Source organism: Lemur catta, chromosome 7, assembly GCF_020740605.2.
Source record: "Lemur catta isolate mLemCat1 chromosome 7, mLemCat1.pri, whole genome shotgun sequence".
In the NCBI taxonomy this organism is placed as follows: Eukaryota; Metazoa; Chordata; class Mammalia; order Primates; family Lemuridae; genus Lemur; species Lemur catta.
In genome coordinates, this window is record NC_059134.1 from 66,262,850 (window position 1) to 66,288,750 (window position 25,901).

Below are 25,901 nucleotides of genomic sequence, written 5' to 3' on the forward strand. Positions count from 1 at the left end.
GTGGCTGCAGTTCGGAGCCTGCGCCCTACAGTGACCCAGGTGTGGGAAGTGCAATATTGAAGCACAATATTTTGACAAAGGAGTCTTAACCAGCCTGTTGCCTTTGCTCTACTGCTGCCTCCAGGAACTCACACACGCTCAAATGAGAACAAAATCTGGTGAGCAGTAAGAACAGTTTGTAAGAAATGGCAACCTCAGAATTCACAGCTATGTGGAGTGGCAGCTAAAGCAATGGACCAACCTTCCATTTCTCAGTGGAGTTGCCAACAGGAGAAGGCAGCGTAGCATAGCTGGTTAACAGCAGATACGGGAATCCAGGAGTCCTGGATTAGAATCTCTCTTTGTGACACTGACCAGCACGTGACCCTTAGGCACATTATTTCACTTTCCTCATCTAAATCAAGCCTTTGCTCTTACGCTGTAAGTTTTGAAAACCTCAATTGAATCTGTCACAATTAGAGACTATGATTTGTATTGTCTTTGATGTTAATTCAGAACTATCACCACAGCCATAAAATTGGAACCATTGAGCTTAAAAATTTGTTGAAATTTATGCAAGAAAAACCACTTAATTATTCTGAATCTGAAACTTTAAACCCTTTTTCACTACTGAAATGATTATAAAAGGTTTTTTTAAGCAGACAGCTAATTCATTTTAGCAAAAGACTATATACCTAACTCACAGGATTGTTGCAAGAATTCTGAGTTAAGATAGGTTAAGTGATGAACACATTGTAAATTAGCAGTCAAATTATCTGTGTGATTGAATTGATTCTGAATGTTTGGCACTATTCATCAAGCTCGGCTTGTTTGGACCAATTGGGGTCTACGTCAGTTATTCTTTCATAGGGTATCCTTTTAAAAAGTCTTGCTTCTTCCTAGTTCCTTTTCAGAAAAATATTTTCAATCTCCAGGAAATATGACTTTCCTGGAGCTTTTAAAGTATCCCTTGTTTTGATTCCACTAATGAACAATTTCCATCCCTGGGAGTATAAGTAGCCAGAAGAGGCAAGAAAGACCTTTTAAAGGAGAATAATATCATCTCCTAAAACTGGAATTTGGGTGCAGCTTTTTTCCTAAAGGTAGTTTCTGATGTCCTGGTCTTTTCAGGTGTGTCAAATAGTACAGGTCAGTGGCAATGCTTCTCATAATAGCATTAGGGACACAGGAAAGAGTATATGCTACCAGCAAATCAAATGCATTTGGATCTCAGTGCATCCTCTGATTTGGGGTCGAGCAAATCAACAGACAGCAGCTGCTGCAGAGGTTCTCACTTTGCATCAGGCCCTGGTGACCGACTGCCCTGGCCCAACTCCACGACACTCACATTGATGTGACAAAACGCTTCACTTTTCAACCTCAGTCTCCCTATCTATAAAACAAGGTTGTTTGTGATCCTTTTAACATTCCAGAGCTTTTAAATAGAGTGTTTCTACCTCAACTGAATTAGTAACTTGAGATGTTTCTGTTTCTTTTCTTTTTTCCAAGACAGAATCTCGCTCTGTCCCCTGGCTTAGTGCTGTGGTGTCATCAATGTTCATGCAACCTCAAACTCCTGGGCTCAAGTGATCCTCCTGCCTCAGTCTCCCAAGCAGCTGGGACTTCAGACATGTGCCACAACATCCACCCGGCTAATTTTTTCTATTTTTAATAGAGTCAAGGGTCTCACTCTTTTTCAGGCTGGTCTTGAACTCCTGAGCTCAAGTGATTCCTCCTGCCTCGGCCTCCCAGAGTGCCGGGATTACAAGCTTGAGCCACCATGCCTGGCCCACATTTCTGTTTCAAGTAATTGAAAACCACGTCTGCTATTTCAGACCTAATTTTTCATATAAACATATGAAAATGTTTTTTGCTTATGAACTATGTATTTATTTGGCTTTTTTTTTTTTTTTTCTTTTCTTTTCTTTTTTTCTTTTAGAAATCTTCGTGATCTACAATTGGCTCTTGTTTTTTGCTTTTCTTTATTCTGCTTTATAGCAGAAGGGTTTTTGATAACATTTTTCATTTTTAAAATTTGAGTTTTGGAAAATATCTCAACTTTTTATTCATTTGCCTTGATATAGCTGCTCAATTCTCGATTGCCACTGTTGTAACACTCCCTGGGGGAGTGGAGGGCAAATCTATACTTGTTCATGAAGTCCACAGCTAAATGATAAAGGAAATGCTTAGATACAAGGCATCTGGGGCTGGGTTTTCGGGTGTCTTATCTAGAAGTCAGTAAATTTGTGAATTCACTTTCTTATCAATTCCATCTCCTAAACAGATCTTGAAATCCAGTGTGTTCCCGGAGTGTTTACCAAGACACACTAATCCCAAAAGATACACCTTAAAAAAGAATTCCATAGTCAAATAAGTTATGAAAATGCTACAGTAACTAGAAAGCTTTTGGTGACAACCACATAAAACTCTATGTCAAACTGATTTAACAAGAAAAAAAGATGAGTATATCCTGTAACTGAGGGGCATTGGCAAAAGATACAGTTTGATCAGAAGTCTCAATATTGTCAAAGACTCACCTTCATTCATTCTTTTTCTCATTCATATAGAAGAATACATGATGTAAAAAAAAATAAAAATAATACACCCATACCCCTACCTTTCTCACCTGCACCCTTCTCCTTTCCCGACCATGAAGCTCTTTACTTCTGAGTAAACAGCTTAAACCTGTCTGGGGGTCTGACCCTCTTTCCATGATGCAGGGTGCTCACTGGGACACTGGCTGTCACCGTGTGCCACCGTAGAAACTGGGGGGTGTCGGGCTCCTGGCCTCTGCCAAGCACGCCCCAGACTGTTGATAGAATTTATCTGTTTGTCCCCACCAGACAGTGAGCTTTAGGACAGAGCTTATATCTTGTTCATCTGTTTTCCAAGGGCCAATCATATGACTTGGCAAGAAGTAGGTGCTAATTTGTATTTTGAATAGCAATTTAAAACTCCATTTCTTATCTAAAAATGGAGATTGTGGAAACAAGTGGACTCTATGCTCTGAGGTCTCTGGTAGCTCCATCCTTTTCTTCTAGCATGTGTTTCGGCAAATTTGTTTTGCTGGAGTCATGTTTGTGCTTGCACTGTCGATGGTGCCAGTGGCGGCCATTTGGTACGAGCCCAGGTGCTCTTTCAGAGACACGGGAGCCACAAGTGAACGCACCACCAAACTCTCCACATAGCTGTGAATTCTGAGGTTGCCATTTCTTACAAACTGTTCTTACTGCTCACCAGATTTTGTGCTCATTTGGGCAATTGTGAAGGCCTTGAGTGTTAGTCGAACTACTGAAAGATCACTACTCTTGAGCCTAATCCTAACCAATGAACTTGCAGGTTGGTCTTTAGTCCCAGACAGGCTGGAGTTGTCTAAGTGGGGTGGAGTGTCTGTGACAGTATATTCCCCAGAGAAGGATTGATGCCAAAACCTTTGTTCTCTTCTGATCCGCTTTGTTCTCTGAAACAATACTGTTTTGATTTCTCCCATGGGAGCTGGTGCTCTGATTTCCTTAACCGGAGAGAAGTGGAGACTTCATTTCCTGCCTTAGCCCCCTGCGGGTTGTCCTGGCCTGCACGTGTCTGATCGAGAAGTCACTAAACGCAGACACGCTCCTCCTGATCTCATCTCCTGCTGCTTCCAGCTTGGAGTGGCAGCTAAAGCAATGGACCAAGGAGGCGGGAGAGGGAGCACCCCCACATTCCTTGGCCATAAGCAATTATGTCAGGGACAAATTCTGGGGTTGGTTTAATGGATGTTAAAGCCCTGCTTCTGCAACCTGCAATCCTCTTATCTCTTCTAGTCTGAACTCCCTGGCGATGAAACCATACACATCCTTCTTTTTCATGGTTCACAGAAATTGCAGAACTCATGTTTCTATGCTTTTGATCCTCCAAGAAGACTCAGGGACCCTTCCTTCTGGAACCTCACATTGCAAACAGCAGATCATGTTCAAAACCCCTCTTCAAGGCAGCTGTCCCATGAGCTGGCAGTGTGCTCCCGTGACAGCTGTGCTCTGGCCAGTGGGCCCTCGTTCCCTGGGGTGGGGATGAAAAATGCCCTGTGGATAGGGAACTGGGTCAGAACACGAGGAGAGGATTTGGCCTTTGGAAAGAGCTGGGTCCCTTTGTTCACATCAAAGGAAGTCATATGTTAGTGCGATTATTGGCAAGTCAGTAGTTTGCATGGTAGAAGCGTGTAGGGTTTAGGATTGCATCTCAATGAAGTAGGAGCTGAGGCCCATGGTTGTCGTGGCTGGGAAGGCAGCACAATCCTTGGTGGGCTTGAGCAAGGGGCCTGGGTTGATTAGGTTGGATATCAGGGGTCGTCAAGTTTTAAGGGCTAATGAATGACCTAGGGATTCTGACTCCATAGGTCTGGAGTGAGACCAGACATTCTACATTTCTAACAAGCCTCCAGGTGCGATGAGTCCGAAGACTACACTTTGAGTAGCAAGGTTATAGAACATTACGAATATGCCCCTGCTGGGGGAACACCCACAATTTTTTTTCACTGGAGCTTAAAGGCCTGATGAGGCGATTTCATCAGCTGGGGGTGTGGTGTGGAGAGACGGGGGTGTCTCAAGGGAAGGAGGGAGGAGTCAGAGGCTTAGGGAGAGAGGAAAAGGTTATTTTGGAGAGAAGTGAGCACAGCTGGAGGCAGTAAAGTCTGATGGCTCAAACTTCAAAGCACCTGGGCCTTTGGAAGAAAGGAGGAGTGGTAAGGAAGCGCCAGTGGGGAGAGCAGAGGGGACAGCGGCCACACTAAGGCCATTCGCCATAAGGGGGAGACAGCAGGCGAAGTGATGCATCAGGGGACAGCCAGGCCCCCCTTTACAGCAAGGACAGCAGGAATGTTCAGAGAAGAGACTGAGGACGTGGAGAGTTTGCCGGTGATAGACTGTGGGCCCAGAGGGTGTGGAGGAACGTTTGGGGGGCAGAGGGTGGGGGATTGGGACAGGTTAGCAGATGTATGGAGAAGTTTGGTGTGAGGATCCAGGTGGATGACTGGGGGCCCTGGGGCTTCTGGTGGGCTGAGGCGGGAGTGAGGCCTGCTGGGAAAACGGGTGACAAGTTCCAGCTACAGAGTGGGGCCGTCGGGACTGCTGTCTCCTGCAGCTCAGGTGGTGCCCGCTGCTTTTCCTGCAGGGATGAGGTAGGGGTGTAAGAACTTCAGCAGAGATATCAGCCCTGGGACAGGAGGCTGGGGGTGCCCCTCTCCAGGGCCCTGGCACAGTGGCGCTGGGGCATGAGGCATGCGCATGTGACCTTGCCTCTCCATGGCGCGTTGTTACGGATGTTGCCTCTTTAAAGCAATGTGGTTAGATGATGCAAGGCTCACGTTATACTGGTGACTTGGTAGTCACGGCTCAGCATGTCTAAAGACAAAGCAACGGTTGTGTTTTGAGCCCCAAATACCGTATATGCCTGACTATAAGGTGTCCTGAATATAACGTGACCCCAAGCACACTGCATAGGTTCTCTCTCTGGCAAAAAATTTTCTTATTAAATTTATAAACTTTGGGGATGTAGGTGAAGTAGTTTGATGTCTGCTAACAATATTTAATTTATTAATTTAATTAAAAACATTTAAATCACATGCTACACAAAATAAAATATTGAGAACTGGTGCTTTTCTCCATTCGCATTTCATAAAATAATTTTATTCAAATTAATCACAAAATCTGCGGCCAGAGTCTTTTCTTTTTTTTTCTTTTTTCTTTTTTTATTTTTTTTGGGGAGGCAGAGTCTCGCTTTGTTGCCCGGGCTAGAGTGAGTGCCGTGGCGTCAGCCTAGCTCACAGCAACCTCAAACTCCTGGGCTTAAGCGATCCTCCTGCCTCAGCCTCCCGAGTAGCTGGGACTACAGGCATGTGCCACCATGCCCGGCTAATTTTTTCTATATATATTTTTAGTTGTTCAGATAATTTCTTTCTATTTTTAGTAGAGACAGGGTCTTGCTGTTGCTCAGGCTGGTCTCGGACTCTGGTCCTCGAGTGATCCTCCCGCTTCGGCCTCCCAGAGTGCTAGGATTACAGGCGTGAGCCACTGAGCCCAGCCTGTGGCCAGCGTCTTACTCTCAAGTCACTTTCTGAATCACCTAACAGGGTTTTCAAGAGAAGGGCCCCTTCCCGCCCTTCTTGGGGTGCCGAGATCCAGGCCTTGAGAATCGAGTCTCTGCTGCCGATGGAAGTGCTGTCCCGAGCTGCCAGCACTCATCTGTGTCACATCAAGACAGCTGGCTTTTCCATTTGTCACAGAGGTGGGTATTTTCCATCTTCATTTAACATACTGCTTTTTAAAGCAATCCTTAAAATGTTTGTTTATAACTTTTGCCAGCTCTTGAGATAGTATAATCATGTTCTCAGGAACAATGATTAAATCTGTGTTCAATTTCTTTGACACCAAGCCCATTGAGGGTCTCTACAAACATGGAAAACTAGCGTTGGTTGGGGTCAGGTTAATGTGTCATCCTCAAACTGTGTATCATTGTTCAAAAAAAAAGTAATTGAGAGGATCTCTTGAAATTGGAAAGAAAGTATTATGTTTCAATTAAAAATAATAGCCAGGTGAGGTGGCTGTAGCCCCAGCTACTCGAGAGGCTGAGGCAGGAGGATTGAGCCCAGGAGTCTGAGGCTGCAGTGAGCTATAATCGGACCACTCACTGCATGCCAGCCTGGGTGACAGAGCAAGACCCATCTCTAAAATAATAAACAAACAAACAAACCTAACAACACATGTGTAAGATACGTGTCCTAAAAATTACAAATTATGATGAAAACAATATCAAAGAAGTGTTAAAGAGATAAATCATGTTTATAGATTGGAAGATAACATATGAAAGATGATGTTTCTCTACAAAAAAAAAGAAAGAAATAGAGCTAAAATGTCAGGCCACTCCCTTATTTCTGAGGGGTAATTTGATGACAGTCTCTGTCTCTGTCATCAAATGGCATTCTCCCTGGCTGTCTCTTCTCCTTTTCTTCCAACATATTGGATCAGGGCCTACCCTAATGACTTTATCTCAACTCGATTACATCTGCGAAGACCCTATTTCCAAATAAGGTACATTCACAGTTACCTGGAGTTAGGACTCCAGCATATCTTTTGGGGAAGGTTGGGGGATGGTTTGGGAGGGGGGTTGGGGAGGGAGTGGGGAAGAGACAAAAATTCAGCGCATAACAGAGGGATTTGGGGGCTGATTATCCCTCACCTCACATCCTGCGGCCCAACCCTCAGAGGCTCTGACACCTCCATGTGCTCATCCAGCTCTGGTCACACACCTCCAGGCACAAGGAGCTCACTGCCTCTGGGATGGGTCCTTGACTTTCTCTGCTCTTTTTCTGTCCCCCTCAACATGCACTTTGGTGCACTGGTTCTGAGCACCGGCTCTTGAGTTACAGAGCAGGTTGGCATCACCACCCTGTGATGTAATAGACGTGTGACCTAGCACTTCAAAAAGAGCAGGCAGAAGGTGCTTATAACCACCTGCCAAATGAATGAAAGTTCTTGGCCAAAGTGCTTAACTTCTCCAAGCCTCAGTTTCCCCATCAGTAAAATGGAGATAGCAAAGTACCTGCCTCTAGGATGTTGGGAAGATTAACAGGGGTGATTAATATGTCTAGTCCAGCCTAGTGCATATCAATACTTAATCCTCTATAGACATTAGCTAGAATAACCACAATGATATGGCACAGCACAGCACACGGTGCAGGCACCGGGTAGTGTTAATGAGGGATTAATGCCCACAAACGATAACAGCAATCCTCCAGAGACAGCCCATTCCGTCAGCATAAAAGCCAAAGTCCTTACTAGGTCTGACTAGTTCTCTGTGTCAGCCCCTCTCTGCGGGGCCACACTGGCCTCCGGACTGTCCCTCCCCAGGGCCGTGGGCTCGGGTCCCCTCTGCCTGGCGCTCGTCCTCCCCGAGCTGCACGTCCGCACTTGCTCCTAAGGCCGTCACACCCTACGCCGGGCGCAGTCACGTCACTCCCTCTCCCTCACTCTGCCTTTTTCTCTACTTTCAGCACTTTTTCCTACCTGACTCTGTGTTTATTGTCTCTCTGTCCTGTCACTCAGAATGTTGGCTCCAAAAGCAGACTTTGTCTCCGTGCCTGTTCCGTCTCTAGCGGCCGCGCAGCGCCTGGCACGCGGCAGGTTCTCACGTATCTGGGCGGGGCCTGGCCTCGCGTGCACTGTCTCCCAGCACCTGTGTGCCGGCCCTCGCAGCGACCCGAGGAGGTGGGCAGACCGAGCATCGTCGCCCAGGTAAGTCTAAGGAAGCCCGGAGGGTGCAGTGATTGGCCTGAACTCCCAGAACCGATGATGGGGAAGCTGGGGTCGGGCTCCGGCCCCTGACTCCGCGCGCCACCGAGGACACAGGCAGCCCTGGAGGAGTCGCTGCCTATCGGTCACATTGTTGTGTCATCCACCGCGGGAAGGAGACCGAGCCGAGGGCAAGATTCCCACTCTGCCCTCTCTGTGAGCGTGGCCGGGGGATCTTGGTCTTGCCTCCCCTCGGGGTGTGCAGGGCAAGAGCCTTGCACCCTGCCTGCCAGGGGTGGTCTCCCGGGGGCCCCGGCAGAGGGCGTGATCTAGCCCAGCCCCCCGCACCGCGTCCACCGTCCCGTGTCGGCCGCCCTCCGCTCTGTGCTCAGGTGCCTCCTTGTCCGCAGCCCTAGCTTTTCCTTGGAGGATTCTGCTAGGAAAATTCTCTCTCAAGCTAGTGAGACAAGTGGGAACGAGCTTTGTACACCTCTGTCCTCCTGGCCCCACTGGACAGCCGAGAGCCACAGCCGGCCCGAGCCGCCCCCTTGCTCAGAGGTGTCGGGTGGAATCTGTCCTGGTGCAGAGTGGAGGGGAGAGGGCTCTGCCGAGCCAGGAGGAAGGCCAGGCCTGCTTGCCACGCAGGAAAGACTGGAAAGCCCTCCCTGGCACGTTTGCAGGGGAAACCGCCTTTCCTGCAGGGCTCAGCTTCTCTGGGATGTACCCTGCTCTCAGCTCACATGGCACCTTGTCACATCTCCGTGTGGCCCCAGCACCTTGTTCCCGTTGCCATCTGAGCCGTTCTGGTGTCTGCCTTCCCACTGAGGGAGGAGACTGAGTCTCACTCACCGCTGTATCCCCATCCCCTAGCGCAGGCTGGCACAGCGGAGGTGCTCACTCGTGCATGCGCACTGAACACGTTAATTTAACGTGGGGAACTGGGTGCACTGTAATGGGATTGGAAGCTCTGGGAAATGGTAAGGTGGAGGTGGTCACAAATGAGACGAAACATTCAAGTCATTTCAACAAGCATTCATTGATAATGACCCTGTCTTTAGTTTCTGTCTAGTGGGCTGGGGCAGATATGTACAAAAATTATTACAACTGACTATATCAACTATATTAACTCATTCAGAGCTACTATGAAGTCAATGAAGTTTAAGTTTCAAGGCCACCCTCTTACATAGGACTCTTTCTGGCCCCTGAACCTAACTGTGTATTCCATGCAATTGTATAAAACTCCGGTTCCACAAAATCTGGCTTCATTGTTGCATTCACTACCTATTTATTTATTTATTTATTTATTTTTTTGAGACACAGTTTCACTCTGGGCCCGCTGTTCCAAAAGTTTCTTTTGTTCTTCCTTTTCTCTGAGACGTTTCTCTTCCTATGAGGGAAAAATAAGTAGACAAAAACCCCATCAAAATGTTCTTTTTTTTTTTTTTTTTTTTGAGACAGAGTCTCACTCTGTTGCCCGGGCTAGAGTGAGTGCTGTGGCGTCAGCCTAGCTCACAGCAACCTCAAACTCCTGGGCTCGAGCGATCCTCCTGCCTCAGTCTCCCGAGTAGCTGGGACTACAGGCATGCACCACCATGCCCGGCTAATTTTTTGTATATATTTGTAGTTGTCCAGCTAATTTCTTTCTATTTTTAGTAGAGACGGGATCTCGCTCTTGCTCAGGCTGGTCTCGAACTCCTGAGCTCAAATGATCCACCTGCCTTGGCCTCCCAGAGTGTTAGGATTACAGGCGTGAGTCACTGCGCCCGGCCACACTACCTATTTATTGATCCCTAATGTGAGACTAGAGCAATGACTAACAGAGACAAGCTCCTCACCCTCGTGGAGCTCTTCTCAGGACAGTGGAAAGGCAGGCAGTAAGTGCAGAGATGGGGAAGTGAATGCAGAGGGACCTCACAGTGGAAAATTATCTTCTGGGGGCTGTCCTCGCAAGTCCCTTCCAAAGCTCAAATTTTCTCCTACATTGTAAGCCTTGGTGGTAGTCAGGGCCTACTCGACACAACAGGGGCCCCAAAGGCCAGATCCTGCCAAGGCAGCGAGGGGTGAATGCACGATCCAAGTTCTGTCCACTGTGGGCTTCTTCCTGGGGCCCCGAACCTGGACCTGGCATCACTGGGGATTTGTTCAGACACTGGCAGGGGACGGTCCAGGATCTGACGGGCTGGGCTGGTTCAGCACTGCCCTAGCCAGGTAGTTCTGTGGCTCAGGCTCCTGGCTTCTTAGTCCCTGTTCATTTCCAAGCCTGCTTCTCTGGGCTTCCTGTAGGTCCCTTAAGTGGGGTTCTAGTGTACTTCGTTTCTATCTAGTTTGTCCAAATTATGTTTTTCTTCTTTGCAACCAAGAACCCTGATTGGTGCAAACTCTGAACTCAGTCTTGGCAGAGGAAACCAAGCTTCCCAAGAGTGGGACATTTATGCTAACACCTGAAGGATGAGCCAGATGAAGGGAGATGAAGAGTTGGGAATAGCAGGACAGAAATGTTCCAGGCAGAGGAATCAGCATGTGCAAAGGCCCAGAGATACGGAGATGAAGAGAAAGGTGAAAAAGGGCAAACAGCAGAGGACTTGGGGCCATGATTGGGAATTTGGACTTTATTCTGAGGAAACTCAGAGCCATTGAAGGGTGGAGGAAGAAACAGACTTTTAAGAAAGACCACTTGAACTGTAATGTGGAGAATGGACTGAAAGAAGGGCGAGGTGAGAGGAAGGGAGAACTTTGGTGGGCTGTTGCAATAGTTGAGGCATGAAACGATGGTGTTTGGATGAGGTGGCAGTGGAGAAATATGAAGAGAAGTAAATAGCTTCAATAGCTATAATGGGGGCAGAATGGGTAGAATGTGGGGGTTGGTTGAGAAGGAGAAGCAGGAGTCAAGGATGACTCGTGTTTTGGGCTTGGATGGGGGTATCACCCATAGGGTTAGCAAAGGAGGGACTGTCGGTTTGGGGGAAAGAGTTTAGTGACGATGTTAAGTTTGAAATGCTTGTGGCACATTCATTTAAAAGGTCCAGGGGCTGGCTGGGTGAGTTTGACATTCTAGAAAGAGGTTTGGACTCAAGATATAGATGTCATCAGCACATAGCTGGTAACTGGAGCTGCAGGAGTGAGTGTCGAGGAAGGAAAGTAGAACAGCAAGATTCAGGGACCAGGCTACAAAAGATGGCCTTAAAGGGAGACTGAGGAGAAGCCTGAGAGAAAAACAAGTGAAGTAGGAAAGAGGGAGTAGTCAACTGGTGAATGCTTTTGATTGATCAAGACTGAGATCCATCCAGTAGATTTAGCTGGTGATCTTGAGAGCTCAGAGGACGGAAGCAGCTCTCCTGGGGAGGAATCTTGGAAAAGCTCCTGAGAAGGTAAGAAGTTCCTATCTATTGAAGGACTACTATGTGCGATGCTCTCTGCTAGTGACTTCCACATATATTACCTTGTTTAGCTCTCATCGCAATCTTCAAGTATTAGCCCCATTTTCAAAAGAAATCGACTCAGAGAAATATCTTGCCTAAGACCACACTGCTAGTAGAGATTAACCCTGTATCTATCTAGAACAGTCATTTCTTCCTATTACTTCCTTCTTCTCTGTCCACGTCCTGCCACATAAGGTAATTTTATTAACTCATGATTTGGTTCAACACATATGCGTGCTCACGAGTGCTAGGGACTGTTCTGGGTGCTGGGGATATAGCAGTGGACAGAACACTTCATCTCTCCACATTGTGGAGTCAGATGTGAATATGCAATCTGCCATAAAATGGTTGACAAGGAGACTAAAAAAAGCAGGAAAAAGGAATAGGGAGTATGTATTTAGGGTTATATTTTTAAACAAGGTAGACAATAAGGGACTTTACTAATAAAGGTGACATTTCAGCCAAGACCTGAGATAGGGAAGAAAGCCAGTCATCCAGTTATCTAGGGGTGGGCGGTGGGGTGAGGGAACATGGTAAACCTCCAAGAGGGATGCTTGGCATGTCCCAGAACAGCAAGGTGGCCAGCGGGAGGAAATTAGACCAGAGAATGGGGTGTAGAGCAAGGGTGGGAGCCTAGATCAGATGGGCCATCTAGACCAAATTTAGTATTTTGACTTAAACATCTAACTAGGTAGAAAGCCATTTGGTGGGTTTGAGCTGAGTGGTGCTGCAATCAAATGGGGGAGTAAGGGCTAAGCAGGGAGGCAGTTACGGCCATGGCGGTACCTTGATGGGAAATGAGGGTGGTGGTTGGAGGTGGGGAGTTCTCCAATTTCCAAAATGTTTGAAATACAGTCAACAGGATTTGATGAGAGCGCAGGGTTTTGACAGCAACTGAAACTGTTTGTTTTCTGAGATTAGGCATTTCCGATTGGAGACTGAGAAGTCAGCAAGGTAGAAAAGAGTGAGGTGTCTTGGAAACAAGCAAACACTCTCAAGGAATGATGACCCCAAATACTGCCTACAGGATAGTCAAAACTTACTGGCTATAGCACTGGAGTTATTGGTGGCTTTGAGAAAAGTTTTAACTTAAGAGAGCAAGGGTACTGAGATTTGAAATGGGAAAAAATTGAATAGCTTTCAGTTTTGCTATACATGAAGGAAAGCAGAAATTTGGGGTAGTACAGATGTGCAATCTTACTTTTAAGAGAAGTTACTATTTAAATGCTGACCACTATAGGTCAGTCATGCAGGGTGCATGTCAGTTACATCCCAATACTGTTGTTCCATAGTATGGTAGGTTATAAAACACTGTTATGTTTTTGGATTAAGATAATATTGTATCTTCTCTAGGGCTCACTTAAGTATTTTGATTCTTTAAGTGTATGCAGTGGGAGAATGAAAGCACTTGCTTAGCAATGACAAACCCCTACACACCAGGGTTTAGTTCTAAGACTCCCAAAGCCCAATACCCTGGCTGTACTGGGAAAATTCCAGCTATAAGCTAAATCAGAATGGCTCATCACCTCCCTAAATCACATGCTGCCTCTCCTAGGTTAAAAATTAGTTTTCCCCTCTTAGTGGGAAGGGCTGGGCAGAGGGTCAGGAACAATCTGTAGCTCCTGTGTTAGTCTTAATAAAGTCAGTCCTCAAATCTTTATTAGGTTTATACAAGCCTCTGCTTGGCCTTAATTTGTGTGTATTTTAGATATTCACCAAAAGCTGTTAAAGTTTCAGTGAACAGAAAATTCGTGTTAGCTTTTCCGACTCAAATAAGACACAAAAATACTAGTTCTACTGACCACCCCTTCTTGGAGCATGAGCAGGTAGAGCCTCTTCTGACATCAAAGGTTTTACCAGGGGCAGCCAGGGTGGCTCATGCCTATAATCCCAGCACTTTGGGAGACTGAAGCAGGAGGACTGATCACTTGAGACCAGCCCGGGCAACACAGCAAGAACACATCTCTCTACAAAAAATAATTATACTAACAAAGAATAAAAAAATAAAAAATAAATAAATAAAAATTAGCCAAGGGTGGTGGTACACACCTATAATCCCAGCTATCTGGGAGGCTGAAGCAGGAGGATCACTTGGATCAGTTGGAGGCTACAGTAAGCTATGACGATGCCACTTCATTCTAGCCCAGGCAACAGAGCAAGACCCTGCCTCAAAAGTCGTCCTATCAAGATCAGCAATATGACTGTCTGCCTTGAGGGTTGCCCCTAGCCACCAAGAACAGGTTTCTTAGGTGTTGAGACATCAACCAGGACTCTAGGAGCACACTTTCTCAAGAGCCCCTATCCAAGCCAATGTTAGCTAGGTAAACCTAGGATCATCAAGCTATTCCAAGGGGACATCTGGTCAGCAAGCGGTTGTGGTACAAATTCCCTTTAAGAGGCTTCTGAAAATATATTCACCTCCATGCAGAGCTTTAGTTGGATCAAGAATCCAGATAATTTTACTGGGACACCAGTACTTCTTGAGAGGGAACAGGCCATCTCCCTGGAAATTCAGGGGCAGCTACTGAGAATGATTCCTGCAAGATGGCTATGCTTGTCTAGAGATCACCCCATATTTTAGTATGATACAAGACAAATGTCATTAAGGTTTTTTTTTTGCTATGCAACGTTGTTCCAAATTCATGAGACTTATCTTTGTAGATTACAGAAATTACTTACATTGTTTACTTCCAGTAACCTGAGGAATAATCTTAAATCTTATGTGATGAAAAGAGAGTTTAAGAATTTAAGTCTTAAAATCTTCAAACTAAGACTGATTTCCTATACCTCAAAACAAAAGCTAGTAATTCTCCATAAATTGTGGAAGCTCTTTTCAGTCACATACAATTACATCAAGTATCACAATGTTTATTGATAGATACAAGTATATAAAATCAGGGCATGAACATGACTTGATAAATTAAGTAGACTTAATTTCAATACTATAATAAGAGGGACCAATTCAAATTCTCACCATTTTTTTCACACCCACAAAAACCACTTCAAGGGCATTAACGATCTCTCAAAACTGATCAGTTTTGTGCAAGTAAACCATGTTTCTTTTTAAAAAGACTTGTGCACTTGCCCAGGCTCAAGGATATTAAAATCTAGCACATAAAGCCCATTACTAGAGGTAGAAATACAGGCAATATACTATTACGGCAACAACCATCAATTACAGTTAAGAATTTTTTCTGTAACAACCAAATGGATAATCAAATATTGCAACAACTCAAGTATTACTGAGCAAAGTGCATTTCTACAGTATTCAGTGTTGCTATTCAGTTTTCTAACTTAAAACAGCCTATGATAACTGGCAGCAAAGAAGGTCCTTGCAATAGACTGCCTCTGCTTGAGAACTTATGATGTAATTATTGCATGCTGCTAATATACTATCTAAACATTAAAGATACTCCTAAAATATTTGATGGTAGACTATGATTAAGACATTACACTACAAAAAAACCTTATGCAGAAGGAAATCCTAACTGACGTGCTTCTGCTTTAAATATCGTGAAAACATTACAGCGGAATGAATTTTCGCAGTGGTTAGGTCAAATGCAGTTACATCATAGCAACAGTATGTTTTGCACAATTTAAGGCTTTGGCTGGTTCTTTAGTCAGCTTCTTCCTCTGATTCTTCTTCTTCAGCAGTTTCTAGCCAGGTTAGCCACTGATTCACCTGTGAATTAGATTTGTTAACTTAAAGTACTTAACAGAAAATGAAACTCAACTTTGGGGCTTGATATAACTAGAATTTCATCCAAGGACAAAAATTTTAAGTTGTACCACATAATTTTTTAACAAAACCTCAGAACATGCTGCAAATGTAGTAGTTACACAAAGAATGGTTTATTTGGATTTGGGATAACATAAAAGCTGTTTGTGGCCAGTTAGCTTGTTTCATTCTTCGACACTTCTCCAGTTACATTTCAGAATTACTTTAGTCTAGGACAATGGCTCCTCCAAGCCTAAGTATGTTATTAGCAAGTGTGTGTGTGTGTGTGTGTGTGTGTGTGTGTGTGTGTGTGTGTGTGTGTGTGTGTGTGTGTGTGTGTGTGTGTCACACGCGCGCGCGCGCGCAGGGTGTTTCTAAAAAGCATATTTCTAGTCCCACCTCAAAACTACTAGATCAGATTCCCCAAGGACAGGGCTAAAGATAAATGCTGTAAGGATGACCTTCATGAACCTAACTTGTATACCATAGGAGGAGTAAAGGTAAAATGTCTAGACCATGTTTCTCAAAGCCTGGTTCCTTTGGAAAACTTAGGAAAATCATCTGGAATGTGTACCACATGCCTACTAAATCAGAATCTTTGCAATGAGGCCTAGAACCAACTTTTACTTTTAAACTACTCTCTCCAGGTAATTAATATACACAGATTTCAGGTTGCACTGATGTATGTTCTTCCCCTTGGACTTTAATTCCTGTTCATGACAGAAAATTAAACTGTGAGAAATTAGAAGCAATCTCTAAGTTTTTTAAAACGCTTAAATCCAAACACGCACAATCACCCAATCTATGTAAGTAGCTTTACTCCTAAAAATGTTAGCTACCTCTAATTTTCATCTGAAGTAATAAACAAATTGAAATAAGCAGACCAAATTTTTTATGTAAGATTTACCTGGAACAAAGCCTTGCCTTTCCCTGGAAACTCTTGGGTTATATCTTCTTTCCAAGCCAAGAAAGCTTCTTCTTCAATAATTTCCATGTCATAGAAGTGCACAAAAAAGCGGAGTAACATGCCTAAAAAATAAAAAACAAAATGTAATCCCATTATTTAGTGTGCTGCTGAACTGTTCCACACTCATCGTTCTTAGGTAATGGTGCCCTCACCTTTTGGGAAGTTGCTGTTGTAGCAGTGCACCTGAAGAGCATACAGGGCACTGACTTGTAGATCAACATGATCATGAAGAAATTTCTGCATTACTGGCTTGAAAGAAAGAAGCAGTTGTTTTTCCTGCTCTAACTGTTCTTTGGAAGGAGCAGAGGAAGAATCTGTTTCATCGCTGGGTGGGTTTACTTCACTAGAAATATACTGTAAGAAGCTGAACAGAAAGAGGCCTTGTTAGAACCCAAAAGTAAGTTTTCTAGCTCTAGAAACAGACAACTCTTAGTCCTCTGGCCATGCAGACTTTTCTTGTAAATAAAACGTAACTTTATGTAGAACATCACTCATCTTACCTAGTCATTAAGATGTTCACAAATCCTTTATCTACATGAAGTTTGGGAGAGATGTTATCTTTAATCCATTTATATATGGTTTGAGGGGATGGATCCAACTTTATTTGCTTCAACAGTTCCTTCTCCAATTTGAGGAGTGGGAATAAGAAACTCAGTCCCTTTCCTTCCAGTATCTCCAACATGCGGTCCTTATTCTGATCAATTTCTGAAGAGACAAAGCCATTTTTGTATTATCAAATAGTTCATTCTTACCCAGCTGGCCTGTCTAGAGAGTAGAGCTTTATGAATGATTTCCCAAGTATAAAAGAATAAAGAACCAACCCAGCAAATAAAAACTCTCAACATAAGGATCAAATAATAGTTAGATTATAACTATCTCTTCATAAAATGGTAACATCTATCCATGGTAATGCTTATCATTACCTGGACAGGATCATCAGGGTCATGTTTATCATTACCTGGACAGAATAATCAGCCTGACCAATTTTAAATCCAAAGTAATAGAAATCTCTAGATATACGATAAAAAAAAAAAAAAAAAAAATCAGCATTCTCTTACCTGGGAGCATTTTCTGCATATTGACCTTGCTTTGTTGAAAAAGTTCTGTTAACCATTCTCGATCTTGTAATTTAGCCAATTGCTGAAGACAAAGTAAGAATAGAGGAAAATGGGTGCCACTTTCCAGTGGTTGAGCTAGTTCTGAGATGCTCACCAGCTCTGAAATGATGGCACGAGCTGCAAACTGTGCTAAATATGATTTCACCAAGGGGATGTCAACCTCCAGTTTGGGGCACTGGTCCAATACATTCAGGAAAGCCTTAGAAGGAATAGACAATAATTTATTAGTTTTCAAATTTGAGCAGTAAGAATTCTTATCACAGAAACAGGAAAATGTTCTACCTGCATGAAGTTGTCACTTGTGGCTATCCCTTCCTGTTTGAGTAAACTGATCAAAGAACTTGCTTTTTCTTTATCTTCATCACTTCTATCTAGTGACAAGATGATTACTTTGCTTAACATCTCAGGTAGGAAATGTTTAGGAGCCCTCATTTCTCTTACACCATTGACAGCCTCGTTGGCATTTCCACTATTCAGATACTCAGTCATGACAGTTTCCTACAAAGAACATAATCAAAGTTATCTTCAGCATTTTCTCTATTCCAAATATACTCTAAAAATTAGAGACCAAAATGGGATTACTTAAAACTTACAGTGAGTTTAAGTAGTTCTTCCTTTGATGGCGGTGGCTTTTTGCTGGTCTTGGCAGGCTTTTCCTGGATAAGTGGCGGATTAGTTTTGAGACCAAGCTGAGGTGTCTAAAAATAAGCAACGTTACAGATATGGTTATTAATTAAAAAAAAAAAAAAAAAAAAGAAGCACGTGAGGTTAGAGGGAAGAGAACACCAAAGTCTTCACACATCTTTAGAACATACTGGAACAACAGAAAATGTCATATGATGGTCCATACCTGTCCCAGCGGTGGCGTTTGAGTGCGTGGTGGTTGTGCACTAGGAGGAATCATAGTTATCTGGGGCTGAAGCTTTGGCACTTGATTTTTATTCATTAGGAACGACTGAGCAGGCCTCAGACTAATCTGGAATTGAAAGCAAATCAAAACAGATATCCAAATTAAGAGCGTGCAATTGGCTAACATTTTTAAATGTAACATTCTAACATCCTAAAAATTCTACACAAACATGATAGAATCTAGGGGATAAGTTTCTCTAGAAACTAAACAAAGTTTAAAGGTGTAATTTCTGCCAAGAAAATCAAACATCTGATCCACAAGATAACTTATAAATCTTGCATTTATGAGAATTCTCCTAGGATCAGCATGACTAAAATATTCAAATAAAAAGCAAATTTAGAGTTTAGAAAATGTCTTAGTTAAATCATCTTACTTACAGAGAAACTGGAACAATATCTTGACAACCATTTTCCTTGCTCTAACTAATAAAGATTTTAAGAGATTTGCCCTCATATCTCATAATCTTCGCTCATAGGACACTGGATATCCAAAGCAAGAAAAAGTAGTACAGAAAAAGAGAGAAAAGGGTGAAGAATTCCAGCATTAGTCCTCTTAATAACGCGTCTTTTTTATAATCATCGGGCAATAAATTTCTGAATTGACAAACTATGGTATATAAATAACATAGGCAAATGTACCTCATCTGCATTAAGCTGTCCTTTCTTAGAAAACCGAGGTGGCATATCCTTCGACTGTCCTTGCAGCTGGGATAAGAGTCCCTGACTCTGGTTATGGTAGAGCTGGCTTAGCCCCTATTTCAGAAAGGGAGAAAGAAAGTCTAGATAAAAGGGGGGTCCACAAATTATGGTAATCAAGTACCAAAGGGATGAGCCAAGCCATAGGAAAGCTCAAATGAATTGCCCAAAGAAAGTAAAAGATGAAACAGAGAAGGATAAAAATCTAACCTGTCAAATAGTGATGTGATTTTACTAATACTTTACTAATCTTAAGGATACGCAATTCACTCAGTTTGAAATAACTGTCACAAATGTAAATGTGGTTTAGAAAAAAAAAACAAAAACCACACCCCTAAAATAGTTTTATTTTTTAAAAAGGGAAATGAAATCACATATATTACAGAATTTTATACTTTGTTGTCTGAACACTTTTAAATGTTTTTTTTACCTGGCTTTTCATAAACTTGCCTCCCATCTCTCCGAACTGCGATTGCGTGGGAGGCATGATGTGTCCCCCATGGCCATTGAAGAGTTGATTTGAACGATGACGTCCCATGGTGGGTGAAAATCTATCCTGGATAACTCCTGGACCAGTACCAATTCCGCTACCTTAAAATACATACATGGACAACTCTTAAACTCTACTAATTAAAAATCTAAACTCATTTTTTTAGTTTGAACAAACCACCACTTTGTTCAAAATTACCTGGCATTTGTCCAAACATATCAGCAAGTCCTCCAAGTGGGTCCCTATCCATTTTCATCCTGGGTGGCATGAATGGCCCCTCCAGAAAGAAGTCACTTCTCATCCCTTGAGCCATAGGAGCAGGAATAAACACTCCTAGATCCTTTAGGAATGAACAAGAACTTTTGTCTCTATGCACTGTTTTAGTTAAAACTGAAATTTATATGCTGGGAAAACCAAAAACTTCTACAATAGACTATTATTTCTGTAAATAGCTTCTTCCAAAAATGGCATACTAGACACTAAAAACATTAAGCTCCATGTTAAGACGAGACAGTCTTAAGTGTTAAGGGGGAGAGGGGACCCTGTGTTACTACAATAACACTTGATTAAAAAACAAAAATACTATCTTACTTTTACTGCATCTTGACGGATTTGATTGATCGTCTTTGGTCCATTGTCAAGAAAAGCCTTACGAGGAACCCAGTGGTGTTCTCGCAACTCTACGGTATCCTTTAATTTAAAAAATAATGTAAATTTTATTTTAATACTCCTAAACAAAAAACTCAGTTTACCAGCACATTTAAAGAAACTTTGAGTTTTACCTGCAGCAGGAAACGAATCCTCGCTGGCAATTCCTTACTTAACATCAAGGAACACATTCGGGCAAAGTACTGATCCATTAAGGACTGATAAGAGAGAAAAATACATTAACTGCAAGAGCTAAAGCAAAAGTGTAAATTTAAGGCTTTTAAGACTTCTAGATTAAAACCAAGGTTAATGACTAAATATAGCAATCCCCTATAACATCACAAAAATAAGTTGCTTGATTATATAAAGTTAAGACAAACTACTTACATTGCTTCTCTGCACAACATACATACCTTGGCTCGTTCATGGTCTAATCTAGGTCCCACTGTCCTCATTATCTGACAGAGGCACTCCAAATCCTCTCCCATATCTTTGAGTTGGACTCTCTTCTTCTTTTCCAAAAGCTATCAAAAGAAATAGCAGGTGCTGACGATATTTTACAGTTACTCTGGGTTTAGATGTAGTACTTTTCCTTTACATTTGCATTCACTCATAGTTCCCACAGCATCTAGTACAGTGCTTTCTACTGGTCTGTATTTAAAATATCCCTCCAAACTTAGCAATTTTAACATAGGTATAATCAGTTCTACCCTTACGTTGTAAAATACACTGCACACATCCATATTAGATACTGTTCTATCAACGTTTAAGTTTTGCTGACCACTGGCCAACACCCATTCAGATGGACAACCGACTCATTTCCCTCAATGATGTACCCATAGGTTACATTCATGTAAGTCTAAATTCCTAGTCATACTTACTGTTTTGATGCACTTATGAAGGATAGATTCATGAATAAGATCAAGCTTGCCAAGTTCTCCAATGAATTTGATGTTCCCCAACATCTTGATCTTAGCAATGGCTCTCTGTTCCTCCTCCTCGGGGAGGAGGGGATTTTCACGCTTATCATAGACTTGGGGAAAAAAAAACAAAACCAAACACCAAAGTCAACACTCAGAATTTAGCTGAAAATACACAGTACTACACTTAGTATCAAATAGAAAGTCTCACCATCAACATTTCTGGTTCGGTTTTCAAATTCATCTTGTAATTTGGAAATCAGGAGGCGTCTGAATGTCTGCAAACGTAAGACATTTGCCAAACTTTATTAATTTTTTCAAATCATCTTTAAAACAAGCAAATGATACGGAATAGGAGTAAAAATAAATAAAGTAAGCAAACAAAAACTACCACTTACTGTGCTTTGCTTCTGTCCTGGTTGACCCTCTGCTGCTGGGCCATCAAAGTTTGGTGCATCTTCTGCCAATCGCAGACATAGCTGAGCATACAGTGAGCTATACTTTGGCTCTTCTAGGGCTTTGTCCACAATCTACAGAAAAATGTCATTTTTTAAATTTTTTTGTGCTGCTATAACAAAAAAAAGTCACTTTTAAAAAAACTAAATACGTAAATACGAAAACTTTTTCAAAGAACCCTTCCTTTGTAACTTAATACTTTCTTGTAGTCTTTAAGGATCTTAAATTTCATGACAAATTCCTTATCAACTCTGACAGTTCTTTATATCTCATCTGAAATTTGGAAATAAGACACTTCTATTTTAAAATTTATTGTGTAAACTAATTTAGGTAATACAAGTGCTCAGCACACACACTGGAAAAATAAAATTAGCCATTACAGTATACCAAAAATGTCCAGTTATACATCTCATCTAGTCAACATCCCTCCCCCAGGTGTTAGAAAACATCTTGGGTAGCAAAACTTTTTAAAAAGACACTGGAAAATCTTTTATCAACTGTCATACAGTTCCTTTCCAAGACCAAAATATGGTGTTCTCTACAAAAAGAAAACAAATAGTTTGCTTTTAGGCCCCATTTAACTCTTTATCAGTATTCAAAAATATAGACGTATCTAGCTCACATCTCAGGGTTTTAAGTAATAATGGAAGTGTAAAAAAAGAAAAAAAAACAACAACAACAAAATTTGAGTTTGTTAGTTTCCTACCCCCTTTGAGTTAAGCCAACACTTAAAACTTACCAGCAGTATGACCCCTTTAAGGATGAGTTTAGACTCTACACCCACATTGAGGAGCTCAAGGCATAGCTTGTCAAACTTCTCAGGAGTAAGCTTATTTAGTATGCTGGGGAAAAAGAAATCCCATTTTAAGTGTCAGACAATACACAAAATTGAGTTAAGTGTCAGACAATACACATAATTGAGCTCTTAAATTATGTTGATTTTTTCCTTCTACTTGCTACCTTTAATATCAAGACACGTCTTCTTACTCATCTAACCAAAGGGATGTTGAAATAAACCCATTATTTTGATAACACCTGTTCCAGACTGGGAGTACATAGCTGTTTGACAAGAAACTTTCCTCACTTTTTCAAAGCTCAAAGTGCCTCATTATCAAGGCTAGACCATTATATCCCATGCTTTGCCAGGTTAGATACCAAGCCAGGGGAAGTGCCAGCACAACAGGCTTGTGGATTATAACCCAATGGCTGAAAGCAACTGTAAGCCCCAAAATACTGATGTGCAGCTCTTCAGTTTTAAGATAATTCTTAGACTGGAAAAATACAGCTAATTCATATTTCTTCCCTCCTTTTAGTAAAACAGTCTTTGAAACTTACCCTCTTACTTTCCTGAAGATTGCATCATGTCGTTCTTTTTCATTTGCGGAGTTGTTTGCTGCGGAGTTGTCATCTCGTCTAGTGCTTCGTGCAGGAATCCATTTCTGAGCGTTTTGCCCTGGGGTTTTCCCCAGGAACTCGCTGATTATAAACAGTAGTGTGTATCAGAATCACCTGAAGAGCTTGCTAAAACAGACTGCTGAGCCCACCCCCAGTTTCTGTTTTAGTAGGTTTGGGGTGGGGCCTGAGAATTTGCATTTCTAGTAAAGATTCCCATGTGACGCCAATGCTGTGGGTCCAGGGAGATTATCAACACTTTCCTGAGAATCAACACTTTCTAATGTCTTATGACCATGCTACATGCACACCACTTTACTCAATACCAATTGGTAGAGGTAGAGGTAATAACTGATTTCAGAAATAAAAATCAGTAAAAATAATCCCAAGAATAAGAGGAAAAAAGTAACAATTTTAGGACGCCAACTTACAGCAGATGATATGGCTAAGGAATAACCAAGAGTTGATATTTTATATTTTGGATATCTATCAAAAAGTGCCCCTTAAGACTAGGATTCCTGATAATCTATTGCCACAACTATACTGTCGTGTATGGGAAAAAACTTTTAACTTAAATCTATTATTCATAAAATGCATTTTTACTTGTTTACCATACCTGTTGCCAGCAGTCTTGGGATAGTGCTGAGGTGCACCCCTACTTCCTCCTCCGCCCGAAGAAGCACTATTTAAAAGAAAAAAATTTACTATACTCCACTTACATGTTACTCAAATAAAGGATTTCTTTATTTTGTATTTTAGATACCACACCACAAATGAAGACTGAACTTAGGCCTAACGGAAAGCCAAACAAGTGATTCCATTTGTCAGATGGCAATTATTTATGAAGACTGCTAATGAAAATTTAAGAACTTTAAAAATTAAAATTGCAGCCCATTAAGAATTATTTGGTGTGGTGACTCTTGGTTTTAGGACTGGCCTTTTCAAAAGGATTCCCAAAATTAAATTTATGTATACCTGAAACGAGAAGCACCCCCTTCTGCAATCGCACTCTCCACTTTGGCGGCTTGACAACGAAGAATCTTCAAAAGAATAATATTATTGGATGGGGTGGGGAGGGGAGGGTATGGGAGAAATGAAAAACCTAGAATGAGAAAGAGCACCAAAATTAGATACTGCTAACATAGAGATCTACAAACTTTCATTCAATTATAATTTATATCAGATCCTGGCACTGCAGTTGAACTTTCACTGCATTGCAGATCTCTAAAATGTACTCAAAACACAGACAGACAGTAAAATTTCATTTTGTTTAGCCACCTAGAAATTCCCTGGTGTTCAAAGATGCAAAGAACAGTCTTCATAGAAATGCAAGAACATCTCAAACTTCTAAGAACAAATCTGAAAAAGCCACACTCTACCGCCTTTAAAACTGAGCACTGAGCTCAATACAAACAAAAATCTAACTCTATCGACACGGGCAGCATCATGTGAAAATGTCTCCCCTAATTTTTACTGCCTCAACGATGAGCCCACCAGACTGGATCAGGTACACTGAAGACTGTTCAGTGGTTTTCTCCACCCTCCATCCTTTTAACCGCTCTCCACGGACAGCTTGTAGAGACAAGCAAGAGAGGGGCTTGAGTGTGCGCCGGCTGGCACCAAGGCAGGCGGAAGACCGGGGCCACAACATGGCAGCAGGAACCTCCACCCCGTTTTTCCCTTCCTGGGAACAAAAGACCGGTGGATGCCTCCCACCCAGGCTCGAGTTAGGCAAGTGCTTCCGACAGCCGCCCCACGAGGCCGCGGGTCCCTCGGCGGGGAGGAGCAGCAGAGGCCGCCCCCGCCAGCCCAGCGCCTGGCTCTTTGTTCTCCAGGCAGGAAGGCGGCCTCTGCCCACCCGCCGCCTCCAAGCCGGCCCCCTCCCACCCCATAAATCCCCCGGGGTCTGACAGCGGCCTCGCCATTGCTTCCCAGACTGACAAAAGCGGCAGAAACACTCACTCTCTCCTCCCTCCCCAACGAAAGGCAGCCCCGCCGCTACGGGGCCCCACACACCTCCTCCTCGCCTGGGGGCCGGGCTCCGGGACTCGTGCGCTTCGCTGGTCCCGCGCCAACGGCCGGGCCCTCCCCGCCGGCACGCGTCCCTCCCGTCGCGGCGCGCGTGGCCCCCGCCACGCTCCCTCGCGCTCCGGGCACACCCGCGCCTTGGTCCGCCACGGCCTCGGCCCCGCAGGGGACGGCCACCCAGCCATGGCTGGACGGCGGCCGGGGCAAGGCCGCACTTTTCCTTCTACTCCGTAAGCAACGTGAAGGGAGAACAAAGACCAAGACTTTCCAGGTGCCTGAAGCGCAGAGGAAACGCTAAAAAAGGGTCGCCCCACCCGGCTCCGCCTGCGGCCGCCATTTTGTACCGCTGGAAAAGAAGCGGCTAGGGACGGCGGCCATTTTAGAGCGCTCCGCTCGGCGGCGGCGGCGGCGGCTCCACTCACCTTCACCGAGAACTCAGCAGCTGCCACGGCAGCTGCCTCCTCAGGATCCGGTCGTCGGGGATGGGGAAGGGAGGGGAAAGGGGAACGGAAAACAAAAAAGGGGGAGGGAAGGGGGAGGAAGGAGTCGGGGACGGCTGGAAACTCTCAGCTCAGAGGAGTCGCTGCTGCAGCCACCACCCGGTAACCGCTGCCACCTCCATAGAGCTCCGACTCGCTGCTGGCTCTAAGGCGTGTCTGAAGCCGAACTTATCACTCTAGGGCAGCCGAACCCACCAGAGCCGCCCCGAATGGCTCCTTTGCCGCCCAATCAGCAGCCTGGCTGTCGTCCGCCACCAATCCGCGCAGGGCGGCGGGGAGGAGCCACAGGGCCAAGCTCGGTTGCGGCGCAGCCCCGCCGCAGTGCGCAAAGCCGTATTCGCGAAGGCTCTGAGGCCAAGCTAGTGGCGTAAGGGAAGCCGAGCGCTGTCAAGCTTCG

The 25,901-nt window shown here is 43.6% G+C and overlaps 1 protein-coding gene and 1 non-coding gene across 2 annotated transcripts; both read right to left on the reverse strand.

Moving 5' to 3' along the window:
* Positions 1-14,514: 14,514 nt before the first annotated feature.
* EIF4G2 (eukaryotic translation initiation factor 4 gamma 2) lies at positions 14,515-23,066 on the reverse strand. Its single transcript, XM_045557513.1, has 19 exons — positions 22,920-23,066; positions 22,324-22,426; positions 21,527-21,658; positions 21,340-21,406; positions 21,090-21,241; positions 20,622-20,732; positions 20,343-20,426; positions 20,152-20,250; positions 19,759-19,900; positions 19,501-19,661; positions 19,014-19,127; positions 18,316-18,441; positions 18,059-18,163; positions 17,748-17,963; positions 17,406-17,664; positions 16,848-17,052; positions 16,500-16,711; positions 16,288-16,409; positions 14,515-15,344 (listed from the first exon to the last, which is right to left on the reverse strand). Exons 5-19 carry the CDS (start codon positions 21,171-21,173, stop codon positions 15,279-15,281), a joined length of 2,106 nt encoding a protein of 701 aa, XP_045413469.1. The 5' UTR covers positions 21,174-21,241; positions 21,340-21,406; positions 21,527-21,658; positions 22,324-22,426; positions 22,920-23,066; the 3' UTR covers positions 14,515-15,278.
* Positions 18,819-18,961, reverse strand: LOC123643167. The gene has a single exon (XR_006736719.1). It is a non-coding gene; the product is annotated as a small nucleolar RNA SNORD97 (small nucleolar RNA).
* Positions 23,067-25,901: the final 2,835 nt, after the last annotated feature.